The sequence below is a fragment of the Hoplias malabaricus genome, chromosome 12, assembly GCF_029633855.1.
Source record: "Hoplias malabaricus isolate fHopMal1 chromosome 12, fHopMal1.hap1, whole genome shotgun sequence".
Taxonomy (NCBI): Eukaryota; Metazoa; Chordata; class Actinopteri; order Characiformes; family Erythrinidae; genus Hoplias; species Hoplias malabaricus.
The window spans coordinates 21,218,652-21,238,323 of NC_089811.1; the positions used below are offsets into that span (position 1 = coordinate 21,218,652).

Sequence of the window (19,672 nt, forward strand, 5' to 3'; positions counted from 1 at the left end):
TTTCTTAAGTGTTTGTATTTAATGATTGCTGCTTTCTGTCTCTACTGCAGCTGCACCAGCATGTGCTATACGTGGTGGACAGTCTGTGGGATAGTGGGGGTGCTCTGCTGAAGGACTGGGCCTCACTGACATCTCTGCTTACAGTCCAGCCGTCCTCTCATGAGCAAGGCTAGCACATTCTCATCCATAAAAATTTGATAATGATTGCTGAATTTCAGTTTTTTTTCTGATATCAACAAATCTGTTTTGTTAATTTTGGCATGTATTACCAAATTGGACAGGACAGTGTTGTAGTGGTTAGCACTGTCACCTCACAGCAAGATGATCTCGGTTTGATTCCTGGTCGTTCTGTGTGGAGTTTGCATGTTCTCCCTGTGCTTGCATGGGTTTTGTCTGGGTAATTTGGTTTCCTCCCACAGTCCAAAGACATGCACGTTGATTGGTCACTCTAAATTGCCTGTGAGTGTGTGTGCTGACAAAAGATTGGGATGCCAGTCAGTTTATCTACACCCATAGAGCACCATGAGTACAGTGAATGCCTGACTCTTCCGTGCAGCCCACCATGGCAAAGCAATGACATTGGTGTGCATGTGTGTATTACCAAATTCTAAAACAATCTAAAATTATATAGTCCATTTACCACTATGTAATGTTTTACCTTAATATTCCAGCTTAAAAATCATTATTTTGCTCGACTGAACTGCAATAGAGAGCCTCTGTTGTTGCTTTCTGGCCTCAGCACTGTAGAAACTGCATTATGTAACTTTTGGAGGAGGGTAGGAAATCTCCCTCTCTCTTTTGGTTTCAGTTTAGTGCTGTAGATATAAACTACCCTAGGGGGTGCCCCAGAAGCACAAATTCCAAAATTCAGGGCTGTAATGGTTCTGGAATCACTGGGCACAAGACGGGAACACACCATAGAGGGTGTGCTAGGGGATGACACATTCACTCACACTCACACCTATGGACACTTTTGTGTAGCCAATCCACCTACCAATGTGAGTTTTGGACCTTAGGAGGAAACTGGAGCACCCGGAGGAAACCCACACTGACATGGGGAGAACACTCCTCACAAACAGTCAACCAGAGCAGGCCTTGAACCCACAACCCCAAGACGCTGGAGCTGTGTGCCCAAACTCCAGAATTACCAAACCATAATCCATATCTCTGTAGGAACAATTTTCATAGCTAATATCATTTCATAGCAAAGCATAACACATTGTAATGTATAAAACCAGAGTTTTGTTTATTTTTTCATATTTGAATGCTGTATAGATCATTTTACAACTGAAAACACAGTCAATTCTGGGAATGCTAGAATAAGGTGTTATAAATAATTTTCTAATATAACTTTTGCACACTTATGGAATATTGTTGTGTGTGTATCAATTACATACTAAAATTAGCCTTTACATGTTTGTTTGTGTGTGTTGTACAGTGTTGAGCAGTGACGAGGAGGCTCTGGTGACAGAGATTATTTTGGCCTCAGTGAGACAGGCTGCTGAGGGTCCTCCGTTACCATGGAGAAGCACAGGCAAGAAGGTTTGCTTCTGCTTGCTTTCTAATTCTGCTTTTACCACCTTTATTACTCATCTAAATAGTGGACCAAAGCAGCTTCCCCTCTCTTTTTACTTGTTATGTATACTGTATAGCAGAATTAAATATATATTTTACTCTTCTAACACTACTAGACCCAAACTTTGCCAGCAAAACACTTTCACAACAGAATAGGAGCCACTAGAGACCTATAAGGTTTTTTGGTGTAAAAAAAACCTTGTTGGAGTCCTTTAGCATAGTTTCACAGAATATGAAGAAGGCTTTCACAATGTGAAGAACTTTTTAATCATGCAAAGTGCTCTTTAAATGTTCATGGTTCTGTATAGGACCATATTCTTTATTAAAGAACACTTGAAGAACCATCATTTTTAAGTGGGGTGAATCTGTTTAATGATTAATATTAATTTAATTGAACGTAATATTGGACATGCTATGAGATTTTGTGCATAGAAAACTTTAAACTGATTACAGACATGTATCCTTAAGATGGTCAATACTAAAGAGAAGAGGCTGCAGACTGATGACTGTGCAAAACTCACAGAACATTTCCTAAAGGTGCTACCTGAGCTGTTATCCAAGGTGAGGATTTGTTTTGTCAGTGTAGGTATTGTTGTGTTTAGTACATTAGATGGATTCTGGACCATTTTTTTTCTGACTTTCTGATTTTCAGTACTTAGAAGATGCTGAAAAGGTGACCTCCTTCCTCAAAATACCTCAGTACTTTCAACTGGAAATCTGTGGTGATGAATACACAGATGTGAGTCATGTTTGTTATTTACAGATGCAGTAATATATTCTGCAACATAAAAGAATGTCTATGTTGGCCTTTGATGGCTTTTGTCATTTAATTATTATACCTTTTCATTAGTGGAATATTATGTCTTCTTTCATTTCTGTTTAAAATGTCTTTAAAATGAATTTTATATTCAATTTTAATTTCAGTTAATTACATTTCCCAAAAGTTTTCAAAGCAAATCTGTTACACAAAGAGTAAAAAATTGTAATATAATATAATGCAAAACAATGTAATATAATAAATAATCTATTTGGTAATGAGTTCACCAGTGCCCCAACTAGTGGTGAGAGTATTATAAGTGATTTGTGTTATGCATAGTCTGTTCAGGCTTTGCTCTCAGGGCTGGACGCTGCAGTGGACAGACACACAGAACCAGGGCTGCTTGAAGCTGCTGCCCGCTCATATCACAGTCTTTGTTCTGACGACTCACGGTGGCAACATCTTACTGTGCCTGCTATGGGCCAACTCCTCCAGCGCTGGACACATACACTGGAAACATTCTTAGGAGAAGAACTGAGTGTGAGTACTGTTAGTTTTCAGAAGAGTCCATAGCCATATCAGACAGACATTTTGAAAACACTGACATGGACTTTGTTTTTGAAAACCGTGAGGGGACTGTTCAACAGTTAAAAAAAAAATCAGGTTTCAAAAGAGAGTCTCTCTCTTATTTTTGTCCAGGAATAATGAAGCTAATGCAGGTAACAAGTATTGGATGCTTATAGCAACTAGCAATGTTTAAACTTCAGTGCCAGATAATCGCACACTTGCATCTAATTTGTAAACCTTGTGTGGTTGTTTAGTTATGATGAACAAAGAGCTGGACGATATGGCCAAAATTTATACCACAATATATTTCTTAATTTCAGTCAGTACAATATAATTTTGACACCGATATGAGCAATAAAAAAGCCACAGAACATCTGCCAAGAACTGAAAGCAACATGACATCACCATCTAACAACAACCTCTTAACAAGGTTGTTAACAACTTAAAAGGACCAACAGCATGTTCAGATATCTTCTAGCCCCTTCAGTCTTACTGAAGCAAATATTGGACACCAAATTCAGGATTGAATATAGTGTATAAGTTATTTTTATATAATATAAATCACCATACATATCTCGGTTTAGTCATATAAAGTCATAACTCGGTTTAGTCAAGTAAATACCTTTATTTAAATTTTTTTAAAGGCTTCTAACTGCCATATCCTTCTCTCATGTTCAGGATGAAGCCTTTGTTGCTGACGAAGAAAGAAAGAAAGAAATTCTAACCACTGTAAAGAAACTAGCTGCTTTCAACAAGTAAGTAGGTTAACAAGTAGCCCATAAGACTAAATAAAACATTTCTAAAAAGGTTTATTTGAACAAGCTAAACAGCCAATGCTTGTTTGAATTAGCCTTTATTTTATGCCACTAGTCATAAAAGTCCTATATATGTAGGTGTCATAGCATTACGAACACTGGTCTACACTAAAGTGTTCCTTAGTTGGCTAAACCATTATTTTCTTCACTTTCTCATACTTTGTATCATTCTCTTTCAGTGCTCAGGATCTGTCGAAGTGGGGGATTTATGAGTTGGTCTCTAAGCTGCTTGTGATTGAAGTACAACATGGAGGCTTGCCAGCAGAGGTAACACTGACTGTCACAGCAGTTCCCTCTGTGTAACCTACCTGTTATGCCACAGTGATAAATAGACTCTTCTGTTTTTGCTGCTTTAAGATGACCACCGAGACTCTGCGCTGTGTCTGCTGTTGCGTTCTGTGGAACCTCAATACGTTTGGAGAAAGATCAACTTCCAGGGTAAGGCAGCCATCACTTTGACTCAAATCTGCTATACGGTAAGGCAACTGGCATCTGACGCAGTAATCAGAATGCTGATATTTACACCCCGGGCAGACTTCTGATCCGGAGTGATAAATTAAACAAACCTTTCAGGTGCATGTGCCTCACTGTCCGTGCAATTCCCATATGATCCATCACCGCCAAACATGTCCTTTAATTCTGCTACGTTCTATTTGAAATATCAGCTGTGATCGCCTCAAAGGCCTTGGGTTTTGTCCAGTGGATTTTAATAAGCAGAGAGAGAACCCAATGATTGATCATGAGTCGTTAGGAAAAGTAGGTGCAGGTGATGGATTATAGGGGGCGTAATGGCTACCTTCTTGCATGAAGGCTTCTCTGCTAATCTCTAATGTGGCGTTGTTATTAAGCCCATGTTTCCATGCACCGCAACGCGTAATCATATTTCCCGACCCCTAACCTTTCCGCACAGAGATATTGATGGCCATTAAGACTGCTGTAGGTAAAAGAGTGACATTAAAAAACCTTCATTCGTAATATGGGGGGCTGGCAAAAGAACGCGCACTTTCTCTGTGCGACCCCCTCATCAATAACTGCCAGCGTGGGCTGTAATTTGAGGCCCAGGCGGCGACTTTGGCCCAATCTGCAATTCTAATGTCAGTGGCATTTGACTCAGGAACGAGGGCGAATCGGAGTGAGAAGAGGCTGGTGGGGGGAAAAAGATGAGTTCAGCAGAAAATTGGGATATTGTTCGATTAAAATGAGTCATTTGGCTGAAATGAGATTGCGGTGGTATAGGACGGCCTCGAACGGCCGTGCTGCTTCCTCCCCGGGGCCTTGCGCGCACACACTCTGGTGTGTGTGTGTGTGTAATTATGAAAGAATAGTTTACGTGAGGGACCAGCAGCGCTGCTACTAACAATGCTTTCATCAATCCACATCAGTGAGAGCCCTACTGTGCGCCTCCATCAGCTTCTATTATTTAGCCTAATTACGCTCTCACTATCTCTGTCTCTGGAGCTTCCCTAGCTTAACTCCCATGCCACACAACACACTGTTTCATATGTACATTTCACAAAATAGAAGATAAAGGCATAACACTCCCTACTGATATACAGTCCATTATAATTCTACTTGTTGTTTGTGGAATACAAATTATTTGTAAAATTCATATGATTCAGCATATTTAACATTGTCACACAGAAAAACATGTATCTCCAAAACAGTAACTTTACAGGAGAAGGAAAAACCTAGACATACAGACCGCTACAAACATTTGTGAAAGAATGGGTCACTCTTAGGAGCTCAGTGAATTCCAGCATGGTGCCGTGTTAGGATGCCACCTATGCCACTTAGGATGCCACCTAAGTCCAGTCATGAAATTTCCTTGGTACTAAATATTCCACAGTCATCTGTGCGTGGTATTATAACAAAGTGGAAGTTACTGGGAACTATGGCAACTCAGCCATGAAGTGGTAGGCCAATGACAGAGTGGGGTCAGCGGATGCTGAGGTGCATAGTGCACAAAGGTCACCAAGTTTCTGCAGAGTCAATGGCTACAGACCTCCAAACTTCATGTGGCCTTCAGATTAGCTCAAGAACAGTGCGGAATAGGTTTCAATGACCGAGCAGCTGCATCCAAGCCTTACATCACCAAGCGCTATGCAAAGTGTTGGATGTAGTGGTGGACTCTGGAGTGATGAATCACGTGCCTTCATCTGGCAATCCGTTGGCTGAGTCTGGGTTTGGTGGTTGCCAGGGAATGGTACTTGTCTGACTGCGTTGTGCCAGGTATAAAGTTTGGTGGAGGAGGATTATGGTGTAGAGTTGTTACAGTGTAAAGAACTCTTAATGCTTCAGCATGCCAAGAGAATTTGGTCAATTTCTTTCTCCCAGTTTTTTGGGAAAAATTTGGGGATGGCTCTCCTATTCCAACATGACTGTGCACCAGTGCACAAAGCAAGGTCCCTAAAGATATGGATGAGTGAGTTTGGTGTGGAAGAACTTAACTGGCCTGACATCAACCCGATAGAACACCTTTGGGATGAATTAGAGTGGAGACTCTGAGCCAGGCCTTCTCGTCCAACATCAGTGTCTGAACTCATGAATGTGCTTCTGGAAGAATGGTCAAAATTCCAATAAACACACTCCTACTTTTTTTTTACCACATCATTGTCACTGTCAGGTTTTCCCTTTTGCGATCATCACCCAAAATCATGGTAAATTGGTTCTGCTCAAGATCTAATATACATACTACAGAGCAGTATACCTGCCTAGAAGCATTTCATCTTGTTACATTTGTGTGTATGTTTTGTCAGGTTTGTTGTTTTATTAGCTACAATGTGCCAAATCGTTCTTCTCAAAGGAGAAAAATAAAGATTCATGAGCTGGTAACTAATTTCCAATTGTATTTATTTACAAAGGTTTTTCCTTTAATAATTGACCTGTCTGGATGTGTGCATGTGCTTGCAGGAGTCTGCACTCCATCAGAGAAATCAGCTGCGAGCCTTTTGTGAGAAATGCCATCGTTGTCTGTCACACACAGAGCAAGTGGTGAGAGAGCAGGTACAGTATGTTTCTGTCCCTGCTGACGAGATCAACCTCTATAATTGCACTCGTGTGTGGAGTATATGCTTACTGTGTGACTCGTGCAGAGGGATTCGTGTGAAATGTGCCTGCACTGTTTGAATTTGGTTTGTTTTTAATTTCCTGTTGAGTGCCCAGGGCTCCTGCTTTGGGTTTTTAATAGATTCTCGTAACATGCCAAAGTTCTGCTATGGGTGCCTCTAACAGAGACTAAAGCAAATAAAGGGCTCTGTTACAAAAGCTTGGAATTTGTTTAGCATTTGAGAAACCATATGGCTCTATTATCATGCTTTCAGTAACTTTGGTCTTGTGACCAGTAGAAATAACAGTGGGAAATGGCATTTTAGCATTGTCCATTCATGTTAAACTTATGAAAGATAATAGCCCAGATTACAGCACAATACCGGGCCAATCAGAACAAACATAATTAACCATTATCTGCCTTTATGGTACTTCTTAGAGATACAAAGATATTCCCAACTGTGCTCTTCTGTGTAATAGAGTTTTTCTTGTGTTTTTGTATTAATGTTTCTAACACAGGCATTCATGTGTTTGAGTGACATCCTTGTGGCCCATAATTACCAGCTGCAAATGTGGGACTCCTTAGCAGGTGCCCCACTGTTGTACACGCCTGAGCCCAAGCTCCAGAAAGCTCTGCTCAGCTTCATCCTGGAGAACGTCTTCACCAGTCCTGATCCGGACAGCCACAGCAACAGAGGTAGCAATGACCACAAGTGTTTATGTCCACCCTCCTCTCTTTATAGCCCACCTTCTCTCTGATGTGTGATGTTTAAGTGTGTGCAGAGTCTGCATGTTCAGGAATTGTTGTTATGTCAAATAATGAGTTTACTGGTGAAGTTTTTTGCACATGATGTTGCTGTCTCTCTGAATGTCACAGTCAAAATCATATTCATCTTTTGCTTTGTATGTATTAAGTAAGATAAATAAAACTGAAAGAGTCAGAAACAGAAAAGAGTCAGGCAATGTTGTTTGAAGCCAGCAGATGGCAGTCTAGCTCTATGTTGTTTTATACAGTGCAGGCTAATGCCTTGTTAACAAAATTCACATTTCATTCTCAATGAAGACAAGGCTTTTGTTTTGTATGAACTATCTCACAAGCTTCCCCTAATATACACATCAATGACAGCATATTGGACACAGTATAAACTGATACTATTGATAAAACATATTTTACAGACATAACACAGTTAGTCCAAGATTGATTATTCTTGTGAATCTGAGTCTGAACTACAGTTCTGTTGTTCTGTGGACTGTTCATTTAATAGAATAATTAGTAAGAAGAAGATTCCTGGATATTTGATTATAAACCAAAGCTGTCACTAGAAAACCTGACAGATTCTGTGAATATTTCAGAAAGCTCCTGTGTTGTACTGGCCAAAATGTCTGACCCTGTAAAAATACAATACAGGCTTTTGGAGGGTAACATAACAAAAAACAATTTAGCTATTCGATTTTCTCCTTGTCACTAATAGTGTTACACATGTTCTCAATGAAGGGATGGCTCCCGGTCCAGGGCAAGCTTAAGCCAGACATGATTTTCTGAAAGAAAATGCGGTTAACTTTCACTCACTTCAGGAAAGCGTTTCACTTACAAGGTTTAGAATTTAATGGAATGGTTATACTCATTCATTTCCACCCATCTATTTAGCTTTGACCTCTCTCTCTCTCCCTCTCTCTGTCTGCTTATTACTTACAATATTTTTTAATGCTCCCTTTATTTCTGTTTCTGTCAATGTTTCTTCTTAATAATTTAAGTTTGTATCTTTATTTCTGTCTATCTTACTGTCTCTGCAACATTCTTTCTATTTTCACTGTTTAACTCTTTATTTTTACATTTTGTTCATTCTTTCTTACCCGTTTTAATTGTTTTTATGACTTGCTGTTTTTTGTGCTCCCTTTCTATCAGTTTTTATTAACAGCTTCTGTTACTCTCACTTTCTTTCTTTCTTTCTTTCTTTCTTTCTTTCTTTCTCTCTCTCTCTCTCTCATTTTGATTCCCCTCTGTGTTTCAGGCAGTGATAGTGAGTGTGGAGTGGGACGTCTGGAGGACTTGCACAGGCGGAGGAATCTGTTGGCTGCGTACTGTAAGCTGATAGTGCACAGTGTTCTCGAGATGAGCATGGCGACGGAAATCTTTAAACAGTACATGAAGGTACCTCCCATCTCAACCTCTGAACCCTGCAGTTACTCTATTAGCCATTCATAGTATCTATACATGAGCACCACACATGAATTACATCGCTGTCCAATGAAAAACATGCATCTCCCAAAGAGTAACTTTACTAGAGAAGAAAATACCTTCTGAGCTTTCAAGGGAAATCAGTGTAAGAAGATTTTTCCAAATAAATTTGTGATGGACAGCTGCTGTGTTCAAGTGTAAACTAAAAATCCACAAAAATAGAGATACAGGTTTTTCATTGGACAGCAACGGTTTACAGATTAAGGGAAGCTTGTCTAATTCAAGAACAGTATTAAAAGAAGGTTTCATCATAAGATTATCATTGCATTCAGCAGCAGTTCTTGATTATTTTGTGTGTTTGTTTGGAAGGTGCAAATGGTTTATGAATTAATGGTAAATGACAGTGAACACATTATATATTAGTTTCAAAGGCTCCTGTGGAAAAAAAAAAATAAATGAAAAAAGAAATCTCCAGCACTTTGCATTTGAATTTATGATCTGCCTGAGATGAACACACAGCTTTCTTTGAATGTATGTGTGTGTGTGTGTGTGTGTGTGTGTGTGTGTGTGTGTGTGTGTGTGTGTGTGTAAGTGTATAAGAGTGTTTGACACACTGACATGTTTGGAATGCCTGTTGGGCTTGGCTCTGGCCAGCAGTCTCTCATCAACATTCTTCTTGATCAGACCTTTATACACACACACACACACACACACACACACACACACAGCTGCCATAATGAACGATGGCTTTCAAAGTCAAGCAAACGACTGAAAGTTGGCAACTGAGTGTAACCCTGTATTTGCTTGACTTCCTGTTTCTTCAAGGTTCACCAACAACTGTTTGCTTCTCTGAGCTATTGAACTTTTGCCACTTTCACCACCAATTACACCCATTTGAACACATATCAGACTGCAAGTCCTGCAGCTGTAAATAGGCAGCTGTTGTGTGATGGAGATACAGGAGGTGGTGTGTTTGGTTGTGTTATAGATAGCATCACACAATACAGCATCAATTACTGATCCAATATGATGGCAAGAAATTCTTGCAAAAGTATTGGTGTCTGACAGGTGGTTGGATTTGACAGATATTTGAAAATGATATTTATTTTACTCTGGAAATCAGAACGTACACTCTTAAAAATGATGGCCTCGTGAAAGGGTTTTCGATTAGAAAAGGGTTCTGTATGGTTCCAAACATGGTTCTTCTATTGTAACAGGCTTTACATTGTAACAATAGAAGACCCCTTTTTATTGTCGTATAGAACCCTTTTCTAAATGGTGCTGTATAGAACAATCTATAACACTTTTTCCATCAATCTGAAGAACCCCTTCACAATGCAAAGAACATTTTAATCATGATAAAAATTCAGAAAACAGAAAAAAGTGTTCAAGGCTTCTCCAGGTCTTGCGATGACAAGGTTATGTATTTTGAGCTTTCCTGTTTTTGAAATGCCAGAAAAACCTCTGCAACAATGGCTATATGGCTAATGGTGGACCGGCTAAACTAGGCTTGCCTAGTTTTTCGTTGCTCTTGTTTATACTTATTTTCTCTCCCATTTTACTGGTGTGGCCTTTACATTCTGATGCCTGGACTTCACAGCTGCATATACAGTGGATTCAGAGGCTGTTTGAAATGTTGCTCATATTTTTATGTTGTGGGTTTGATTATAAATGGATATAACTGCAGTTTTTACTCATCAATCTACATTTAATAAGGTGGTCCTTTTAGAAATGTATTGATGTTTGTGAGATTCTTGGATTTATTTACAAATATCTGCACACAAAATAATATCAGTGTTGGCTTATAAAGTGGAACTTTAATATGGTGTTAATAGAGAATGTCTATAGAGAAGTATAAACATGCTTCTAGAGACTTTTCAAAATGAACATAAAATGTTATAAAAAGAAAAAAAAACATATTGTGGTGCTCCCAATTGCGGTCAGGTGTGTCCTTGTTTGCTTTATTTATCCTTGAGGTGTGTCTACAACTCAGTTGTGTGATTATCAGATATTCACAGGAGAAAAAGTGGTATTGGTGACTTGGCTTGTGTTGATCTCTTGACACTGGAACATTTTTAATGCGGTGGGTCAGTCTGCCTCTTACTGGCTGCAGCCACAGAGTCCATGTTACAGAGGATTTGTCTGATCCAAGAGAGGTCTCCAGTCACAGAGACGTGGGCTCATAATCTGTCTGGCCGAGAGGGCAGGAGGCCTGGACCTATTGCTCCGGAGCTGATAGGGCCTGGTCCGGGTCAGCTTGCAGGGCAGAAAATATCTACTGGAGCGCTGCAGTTATTATTTAATTCAGTGAAGGCTGATGTAGCCTGTAGAACACCGGTAGGGAGTTTTAGATCGAACTGGTGTCTTTTTGACTGTTGTGGGGTGGTAAAACTCATAGTAGTATGAAATTGAGTGAAAGTAGATTACTTGGGGGCTTTTTTATGCTACCAGGATAGTGGGGCATGTTTATGGCAAAAATGGCAATACTGATGATAATAATATTTCAATATTTAAATCTAAAATATTAAGCAAAATAAGTACTTTATTTTTTTCTGAACAGGATTTAAGAGAAAAACATTCCATGATTTTATCACAAGTAATATATAAATGTACCAAATTGTGTGTTTGGAACAGTTACTTATTTACGCCATTTGACATTTAGAGTCGTGGCAATATTCATAAGTTATACTAAATAATATATATAAAAATATATATACTAAAAAAAATAATTAGGACAACAGAGGACGAAAGTTGAAATAGTAAAAAAAAAAATATATATAAAATAAACAGCTATATTTATAATATAATAAACAGCTAAATAATAAACAGTTGCATTGTCTTTTTAACACCTCTATTAGGACGGATTGGACTCTTGATTATTTCTACTTGTTGTAAGTTGACCTTCATGGTGTGGACATGTGATTTAGCTCATAGTACATGCATGGTAATAATGGACTCCTAATTTTGTTTGAACTTTACAAGGTCATAACTTTGTTAATTAAGGTCCCCTGTTTCTTGAAGATGAAAAAGACTGATACAGGCAGATGGACTGAATGTTATAAAGTTTTTCTGCCACAGACAGACATGCATGCGACGTTCACCATTGCAATCAAAAAACATCTTTTATTAAATTCAGAAGATGTTTCCATTTGCTAGCTCTCCAGTCTCAACACTGGTCTAATGTGTTTACGAAGTTCTAGTGTCCTTAAAAGAGTAAATAAACAAACTGTTTCAGTTCGGTATGCTAAGCTCTCTCTGCTCATGGCAGAGGAGAGGATTCTGGAGTATTTTTAGGCAATGGAGAGAACTGCAAACATTGAAAAGCACGAACTGAGATGAGGATATTGCTATATTCCAGTTCCATCACTGGTAATATTGAATTTTGCTGTTTCTTATCACTTAAAATGGAAATGTCTAGAGAGTTAACTGCATTATCGATCGTGCTACACAACTAAACAACTCAAATTACAAATGAGTTTGTTTGCTAAGTTCATCCATGTTCCTCCACACCATTCCACCTTAAAAGACGCTTAGCTTCTGAATGTAAACAACCAGAGAAAACTGCACAGATGACCCCCTTAAGGAGAGTTATTTTCAAATATAAGACGCCAAACCTGGTCAAGTGACAGTCATGTTTTGTTGAATTTCTAAGTAAAGATAAGTACATATTTCTTATTTTTTATTCTAAACTGCTGGTTATTACTTAAATTTAATATGCGTGGCGGGAATTCAAATTTTTTTTGGCCTGGGTAAAAACTTAATTTTGTTGTATTGTTGTGACAGTGCGTGGGTTTCCTCCGAGTGCTCCGGTTTCCTCCCACAGTCCAAAAACACACGTTGGTAGGTGGATTGGCGACTCGAAAGTGTCCGTAGGTGTGAGTGTGTGAGTGTCTGTGTTGCCCTGTGAAGGACTGGCGCCCCCTCCAGGGTGTATTCCCGCCTTGCGCCCAATGATTCCAGGTAGGCTCTGGACCCCCAGCGACCCTAAATTGGATAAGCGGTTACAGATAATGGATGGATGGATGTTGTGACAGTGTATAAACCCAATCAAGTTTCTAATCTTCTGATCTAATGAAGGAATAAATGCCGTATTAGGATTGTTTCCTGTTTAACTCAAACAAAACATGTAACTTAACCGGTGATATTCAAACTTTTCCATATGATGATATGATTTGTGGCAGTAGCAGTGTTTAGGAGTCACTAATGCTCACTGCTGTTCTTTCCACTGCAGTACTACAACGATTTTGGTGACATCATCAAAGAAACCTTGAACAGGACGCGGCAGATGGACAAGATTGAGAGCGCACGCACTCTGGTTCTCTGTCTACAGCAGGTATTGTAAATGCATCTCTCCTTCTGTCTCTCTCTGTATTCTCTCATCAGACACTATTCTCTGGAACACATCTGCCTTAGTCCAGATCCTCAGTGTCCTCTGCTTGTGGAAGGGCCTCTGAGCTGTCAGCACCTTACACACACACACACACACACACAAAGACAGCTCTCTGTCACTATGCACTGAGCAGAATGTTGCTCACTGCTCCTCCATTCTCTGAATAGTTTAATGGTAGATTCTTATTGAGGGGATGTCCTGATAAGAGAAGCACCAAAACAATGATTAGAGCAGTCTTTGTCTTTGAGACTTTTTTAAAGACAGCATGAAGTCTTATGTTTTTTATTTACATTTAGAAACTGTCAGTGTTTTATCATGTTACAGATGTAAACTAATGCAGTGTTGGGTGGCTCAGCCCATGCTAAGAATCAAACCTATTCTGGCTTTGTGCCTCTGGAGGAAATATTTACACGGTTGTTGAATAGGAAATAGAAACAACATGAGTGAATGAACATGAGTTTCATTTTACCAGTGATATGCATTTTGTATCTCATTTGTATCTCTTTACAGTAGAAGGAAACGCCTTCTTAACGTTCATTGGAATACAGTGTAAAAAGATTTAACGTTTTTTTAGGCAGTGATTATACTACATTAGACAACTGATGCCTGTGTTGGCATGCCACATTGGGACTCATTTTCTATAGAGAGGAGGCTAGATTTGAAGAATTACTTTTATTTATTTAGTATATTTCTTATATTTGCTCAAAACAGTGTTCTATATATACACAAAACATACATATACAAAAATAACATAGGAAGTCCACAAATAAGTATATGCTTAATTAATTAGTATCATGACAATTGATTATACTGCAGTTTAAAAGGAATTTGATGCTTTTGGCTAATACATCATGCTTTATTTATGAATTTGCATATGCCTTATTTTTTACTCCTCTATGAACTCTACACACTCTGTGTCCTTTTAGTTGTATCTGCGTCTGAAGCAGGAGCAGGACAGTGGCAACACTTGCAGCTCAGAAGTGCAAACATACAGCAGCATCAAAGAACTGGCCAGACGTTTTTCTCTCACATTTGGCTGGGATCAGATCAAATTCCGAGAGTCTCTGGCCATGATCCACAGGTACAGGTCTTCTTTCTGTGTTCACAGCTAACTTTGCTGTTGTAGTGGTGCACTGATTTAAAAACTGTATGTGCATGTACCTGTAAGAGACAGTGACTGTATACACTATATGGCCAAAGGTTGATAAATGCATCCATCATTCGTTCATTATCATTCGTTATTCAGTAAATGGTATTGTTTATTAGATTCCCCTGCCTTTGCTTCAGGAACAGCCTCTACTCTCCAGCGAAGGTTTTTCCACACAATGTTGGAACATTGCCATGAGGCTCTGATGTACATAAGTCATACGAACATCAGTGAGGTTAGTTACTGACGTTGGATGATTAGTTCTGGATCACACAATCCCCTCCAGCTCATCACAGGAGTATTAGAAGGAGAGCCTGACTCCAGAGAAAGCAGTTCAGATGGTTCAGAGCCCAGTACTGTGGAACTTTATACCTATTCAGCCCATGCTTAGCATTGACTGTGGTGACCGGAGGCTCATGTGTAGCTGCTCCATCTCATTTCACTGTATGCTGTAGTTGTTAGTTTCATCCTTAAATACCACAATTTTGTCTAGACACCATGTAGGAATATATTGGACACTAGGGGTGGGCAGTGTGGCTCTAAAATAATATCACGATATTTCAGGGTATTTCGTTGATAGCGACATATTCTTGGCGATATGACAAAACACTGAAAAATTATTTTATTAAATTCAAGATCACACTATTGCAACAAAATAAATATTATACTATTTATTATATTAAATTAAATATATATAATATCTGTTAATATTATTAAATATTATTAAATTAAATATTATTTAATTTATTTAAAGTTTTATTTTACAACAAATGTAACAGTGACAAAAAAAAAAAACCCAGGAAACATTGGCTCATTTTGTAAACAACAGTAATTTACCAAGATACTGATTTTGTATAAAAAAAAATGTTGTATATAAACATTACTTTTGTTTGTGCATATTAACAGTAATCAAAAACAATTATACAAAAAGTAATCTTCAAGCTTCACAGTACATATCAAAACAAATACAGAATGGAGTGTGCTGATTATGGGTAACTGCATGACGTCATTACGTAAACGAGTCAGAATATAATTTATAACAGTATTAATGTTTTTAAATAGAATTTTTTTATGATAGATGGTAGTGTCGCAGTCACACAGCTCCAGGGGCCTGGAGGTTGTGGGTTCGATTCCCGCTCCAGGTGACTGTCTGTGAGGAGTTTGTGTGTTCTCCCTGTGTCTGCATGGGTTTCCTCCAGGTGCTCCGGTTTCCTCCCACAGTCCAAAAACACATGTTGGTAGGTGGATTGGCGACTCAAAAGTGTCCGTAGGTGTGAGTGTGTGAGTGAATATGTGTGTGTCTGTGTTGCCCTGTGAAGGACTGGCGCCCCCTCCAGGGTGTATTCCCGCCTTGCGCCCAATGATTCCAGGTAGGCTCTGGACCCACCGCGACCCTGAATTGGATAAGCGGTTACAGATAATGAATGAATGAATGAATGAATATTATCGCGAACGACACAATATGGCACAGCCCTATTGGACACTTGAATAACCTTTCACTGACTTCAGTGTTTTCAATGTTTTTGTTCCTCTTTAGGGATGGCATTGAGTTTGTGTTTCAGGGTTTTGTTCAGGAGTCTGAGAAACACTCACCTCCGAACATCTCCTACCTCACAATCCTCAGTGAGTTCTCTAGCAAGCTTCTCAAACCTGACAAGAAGACTGTGTAAGTAATCAAGCAGTAGCCTACATATAACAGCAGATTACACAGAGGAACAAACTTGTAACATTATCTTCCTATTTACTGTATATGTTCTGGGTTGCATCAGGGTAAATTTAGTATTTCTTGAAACTTTAAGCTGAAAATCTTTAGTTTGTTTCTTGGTCAACTGAAAAAAAAAGCAGTTTTTTTTTTCTCCTCTTTGCTTCAGATACAGTTACCTGCAAAGATATGCTGGTGAACAGACCATCAATATCAGGGAGGAGTGCTGGATGCCTCTCATTTATTACAGAGCGTCTCTCCAGGGCACAGCCGAGGGAGAAGATGCTGTGTCCTTCGTCAGCTCTGACACTAACAAACAGCCTTCGCTGACCAGTCGTTCCAAATCTCCCTCCATCAGACAGGCCACTTCTGAAGGTCAAAAAGCCCACAATTTAAAAGTGAAACTACAGTAATGTACTGTGATTTGACCTATTTACTGTGAATTGGATTTGCAGACAATGTAAAATTCTTTGTCTACAGGTGAACCACGATTACCATCACCATGCGTGGAAACAAAAGGGAGCAAGCAGCTGAAGAGGTATATCACATAACAGTCCATCAATCACAGAGATTTTTTTTAAACCTGTATCAGGCAGAAATATGAAGATTTAAGTTTAAACAATGAAAATGTTTATTATGTACAATAATAATAATAATAAAACTGGATTAAAGTTATACTACATTCACATTACGAGGTGAAATTTTAAAGCAGAAAAATAAAATCTAAATCATGGAAAGGTGTGTACAGTTAATTTATGTTTCCAAACTATATATATTTAAGACATTGAGAAACACCCCACTGACAGATTTTACCTTATTTTTCTGAGTGGAGTGTCCTGTTAAAAATACATATTAGGTTTATATAAATGTGTATTATTCCATTAAATTAACTATTATACTTTCATTTTTACCATTAGAAATATCATCACTAATTGTTCATCATTTGAACCAGGTCGTGTGTATATGCGTGAGAAGACACAACAAAAATCTGAGTTTCTTGTGTTGTGTTACAATTTTCTGAATTGACCTTCTTTGAGCTGGAAAATGTTTACTCCTGTAGGCTGTTTGAGTGGTTAGAGATGTTACAGGCATTGCATTGCACCTATGACGCCCTACAACCAACAAAAATATAACACCCTATTTTAGTAAATCTGAGCTTGTGTGTTTGTGGCTTTGGTGCAATTTGTGTCCAAGATAAACATTTATTCTCAATAAACTCAACTTTTTTTCTATTTGCAGTGTAGAAGGAGTAAAGACAATAGAGCAATGTAGAGCCCTCAAAAAACAGCCAGACGACAGTGGACCATGTGACGTCCAGCCAAGGACCAGCCTTGAGGAGGTGGATGTGGACACAGTAGAAATAGATGTGTGATGTCTAGGCTTAGTCCCAAATGCATAAGTGAATTCACTGAACTTCCACTTCTAGATCATTCATATGATGCCACTGTGGGACTGTAGGCAGTGATTGGAAACATTTGGTGCTGATATTATTCCTAAATGAATGAAGATTCATTTGTTTTTATCTTGCACAAAACCAGATCTAAGCTAAAGACTTAGAAAAAGCGTGTTATTTCTCCCTTGCTTGTATTTCTGCTAAAGCAGACTCATTTCCTTTATACTGTTCAATTGGCGCTTTTATTTGACAAAGATGAGCATATGGCATTTAGTCCTGCTCTCAGATTCTGAACTGTGGTGGTAATGACTTCAGTGTACTTAAATAAGCTGAATTCTCCAACTTTAATGTCCCCTCTGAGAAAATGGGAACGTTTGTACTTAATTGGTCTAGAAACATCATTTATATGGCTCAGCAATACAGTGATTATTTATATAGACACTCATCAGCACGCAAAAAAATGGAAACATCTGAAAGAGTGAATCAGATTTTGAACAGAAGTATTACAGACATCTGCCTTATATTAAAGGTTATTCTGCGTTTGTCCTGTAATTCAAATTCAAGTCCAACAAGTTCCACGAGCTACCAAACAATTTAAGGTTCAAACGACTGGTTTTATGAAGAAAGACAGCTTGGCATGTTATTAATATCATAAATAAGGACTGGCGTTTCCATCGTTCTGTTCACTCTTTCTCGGGTTGGATGCTGGGTTCCCAACAGGGACTAAACCTTCATTAAAGGATCTCAGAAGTCAGCACTGTTCAAAAGAAAAATTAAACTGAGTATTTCCTATTGGATAATCCTGCTTTGCGATATACCGCCCGAATACTGTATTATTCATTCATTGTCTGTAACTGCTTATCAAGTTCTGGATCGCGGTGGATCCAGAATCACTGAGTGCCAGGCAGGGACATACCCTGCAGGGGGAGTGGTAGTCCACAGGGTGACACACACACATTTTGAGTCGCCAATCCACCTACCAACGTGTTTTTGGACCATGGGCGGAAACTAAAGCATCCGGAGGAAACCCACACAGACACAGGGAGAACACAACAAACTTCTCCCAGAACGGCTCTTGAATCCAAACCCAGGCTCCTGCAGCTGTGTGACAGTGACATTACCTGCAGCACCACTGCGCCGTGTGTACTGTAATATTGTATACCACAATATTGCACTGCATTAATTTGACCTATTTGACCTGAGTTCATGACTGTTAGCTATCTACATCTGAAAATGTACATATAATTTGAGTATACTGTAAATTATATAAATATACATGTTGCCATCTTATACTTAGTGTCAAACATTTATACAGTTATCACGGTCATTCCATTGTCAGATCAACCAATCTACGTTAGTCTCTTTCAAAACCATTGCCCCTGTAGCAATCAAATGGGACCCCTGTTCACAGACAGATTTTATCAGCCACATGTGTAAAAGATTAACATGATTATGAGGACACAAACTTTTTGGAACATTTTTATAAAGACTTTTAAGCTGCTTAAACATTGCATAATTTACTTTATTTAAACCCTGCTAATGGTTAGATTTATAGCTTTATCACAGTAATGTATTTTCTTTTCAGTTTAAAGATTTCTTTCCTGTGTGTATTATGTATAGGTTCAAGTAACTTTCTCTGATCTAAATTATGGTGCAGGTTTCTAGAAGTTGTTCTTGATTAGTAACTGGATGGATAAAGGACATTTTTAATCAGCTGGGACTGGAATGAGTTTTATAGATCCAGGGTTGTCTTGCTTTGTAAATGATGGACCTAATTTATTGGTAAACAGCAGTTACATAAATGGTACAGGAGAGAGTCAGTCTGTCTGAATCATATTTTTCCCCCAAAGTATTTAAATAGCATAAGATAACGTATCAATACATTTGTTTGTTTGTATTACGTACAGCTTACTCCAAGAGATAATGTATACAACAGTTTATAAAAATGATTCTATTTCTAATCCCTGCTGTAAACAAAGCAGCTCGAATACCACTGATTTCAAACAATGTTTTAAGTTACTAAATGAAATTATGGGAAAAGGGGACATTTTTAAGGGAATGTTTGGTAGTGTCTGCTTTAGAAAAGGAAAAACTGTTTGATC

The 19,672-nt window shown here is 38.6% G+C and overlaps 1 protein-coding gene across 3 annotated transcripts in view; it reads left to right on the top strand.

Annotated features, from left to right (window-relative positions):
* si:ch211-269e2.1 (cohesin subunit SA-2) overlaps nucleotides 1-19,561 on the top strand; it is a 30,326-nt gene extending 10,765 nt beyond the window's left edge. Inside the window, exons 16-32 of one of the 3 annotated variants that reach the window (XM_066686027.1) lie at nucleotides 51-168; nucleotides 1,439-1,542; nucleotides 2,029-2,136; nucleotides 2,228-2,314; nucleotides 2,672-2,872; nucleotides 3,578-3,654; nucleotides 3,894-3,981; nucleotides 4,072-4,152; nucleotides 6,625-6,717; nucleotides 7,279-7,456; nucleotides 8,772-8,911; nucleotides 13,170-13,271; nucleotides 14,255-14,409; nucleotides 16,013-16,141; nucleotides 16,347-16,552; nucleotides 16,658-16,715; nucleotides 17,417-19,561. In XM_066686027.1, coding sequence (XP_066542124.1) covers nucleotides 51-168; nucleotides 1,439-1,542; nucleotides 2,029-2,136; nucleotides 2,228-2,314; nucleotides 2,672-2,872; nucleotides 3,578-3,654; nucleotides 3,894-3,981; nucleotides 4,072-4,152; nucleotides 6,625-6,717; nucleotides 7,279-7,456; nucleotides 8,772-8,911; nucleotides 13,170-13,271; nucleotides 14,255-14,409; nucleotides 16,013-16,141; nucleotides 16,347-16,552; nucleotides 16,658-16,715; nucleotides 17,417-17,549 — 2,058 coding nt within the window. In that variant the 3' untranslated portion in view covers nucleotides 17,550-19,561. The remainder of the gene's footprint in view (nucleotides 1-50; nucleotides 169-1,438; nucleotides 1,543-2,028; nucleotides 2,137-2,227; nucleotides 2,315-2,671; nucleotides 2,873-3,577; nucleotides 3,655-3,893; nucleotides 3,982-4,071; nucleotides 4,153-6,624; nucleotides 6,718-7,278; nucleotides 7,457-8,771; nucleotides 8,912-13,169; nucleotides 13,272-14,254; nucleotides 14,410-16,012; nucleotides 16,142-16,346; nucleotides 16,553-16,657; nucleotides 16,716-17,416) is intronic. The other 2 variants (XM_066686029.1, XM_066686028.1) reach the window with 2 other exon arrangements.
* Nucleotides 19,562-19,672: the final 111 nt, after the last annotated feature.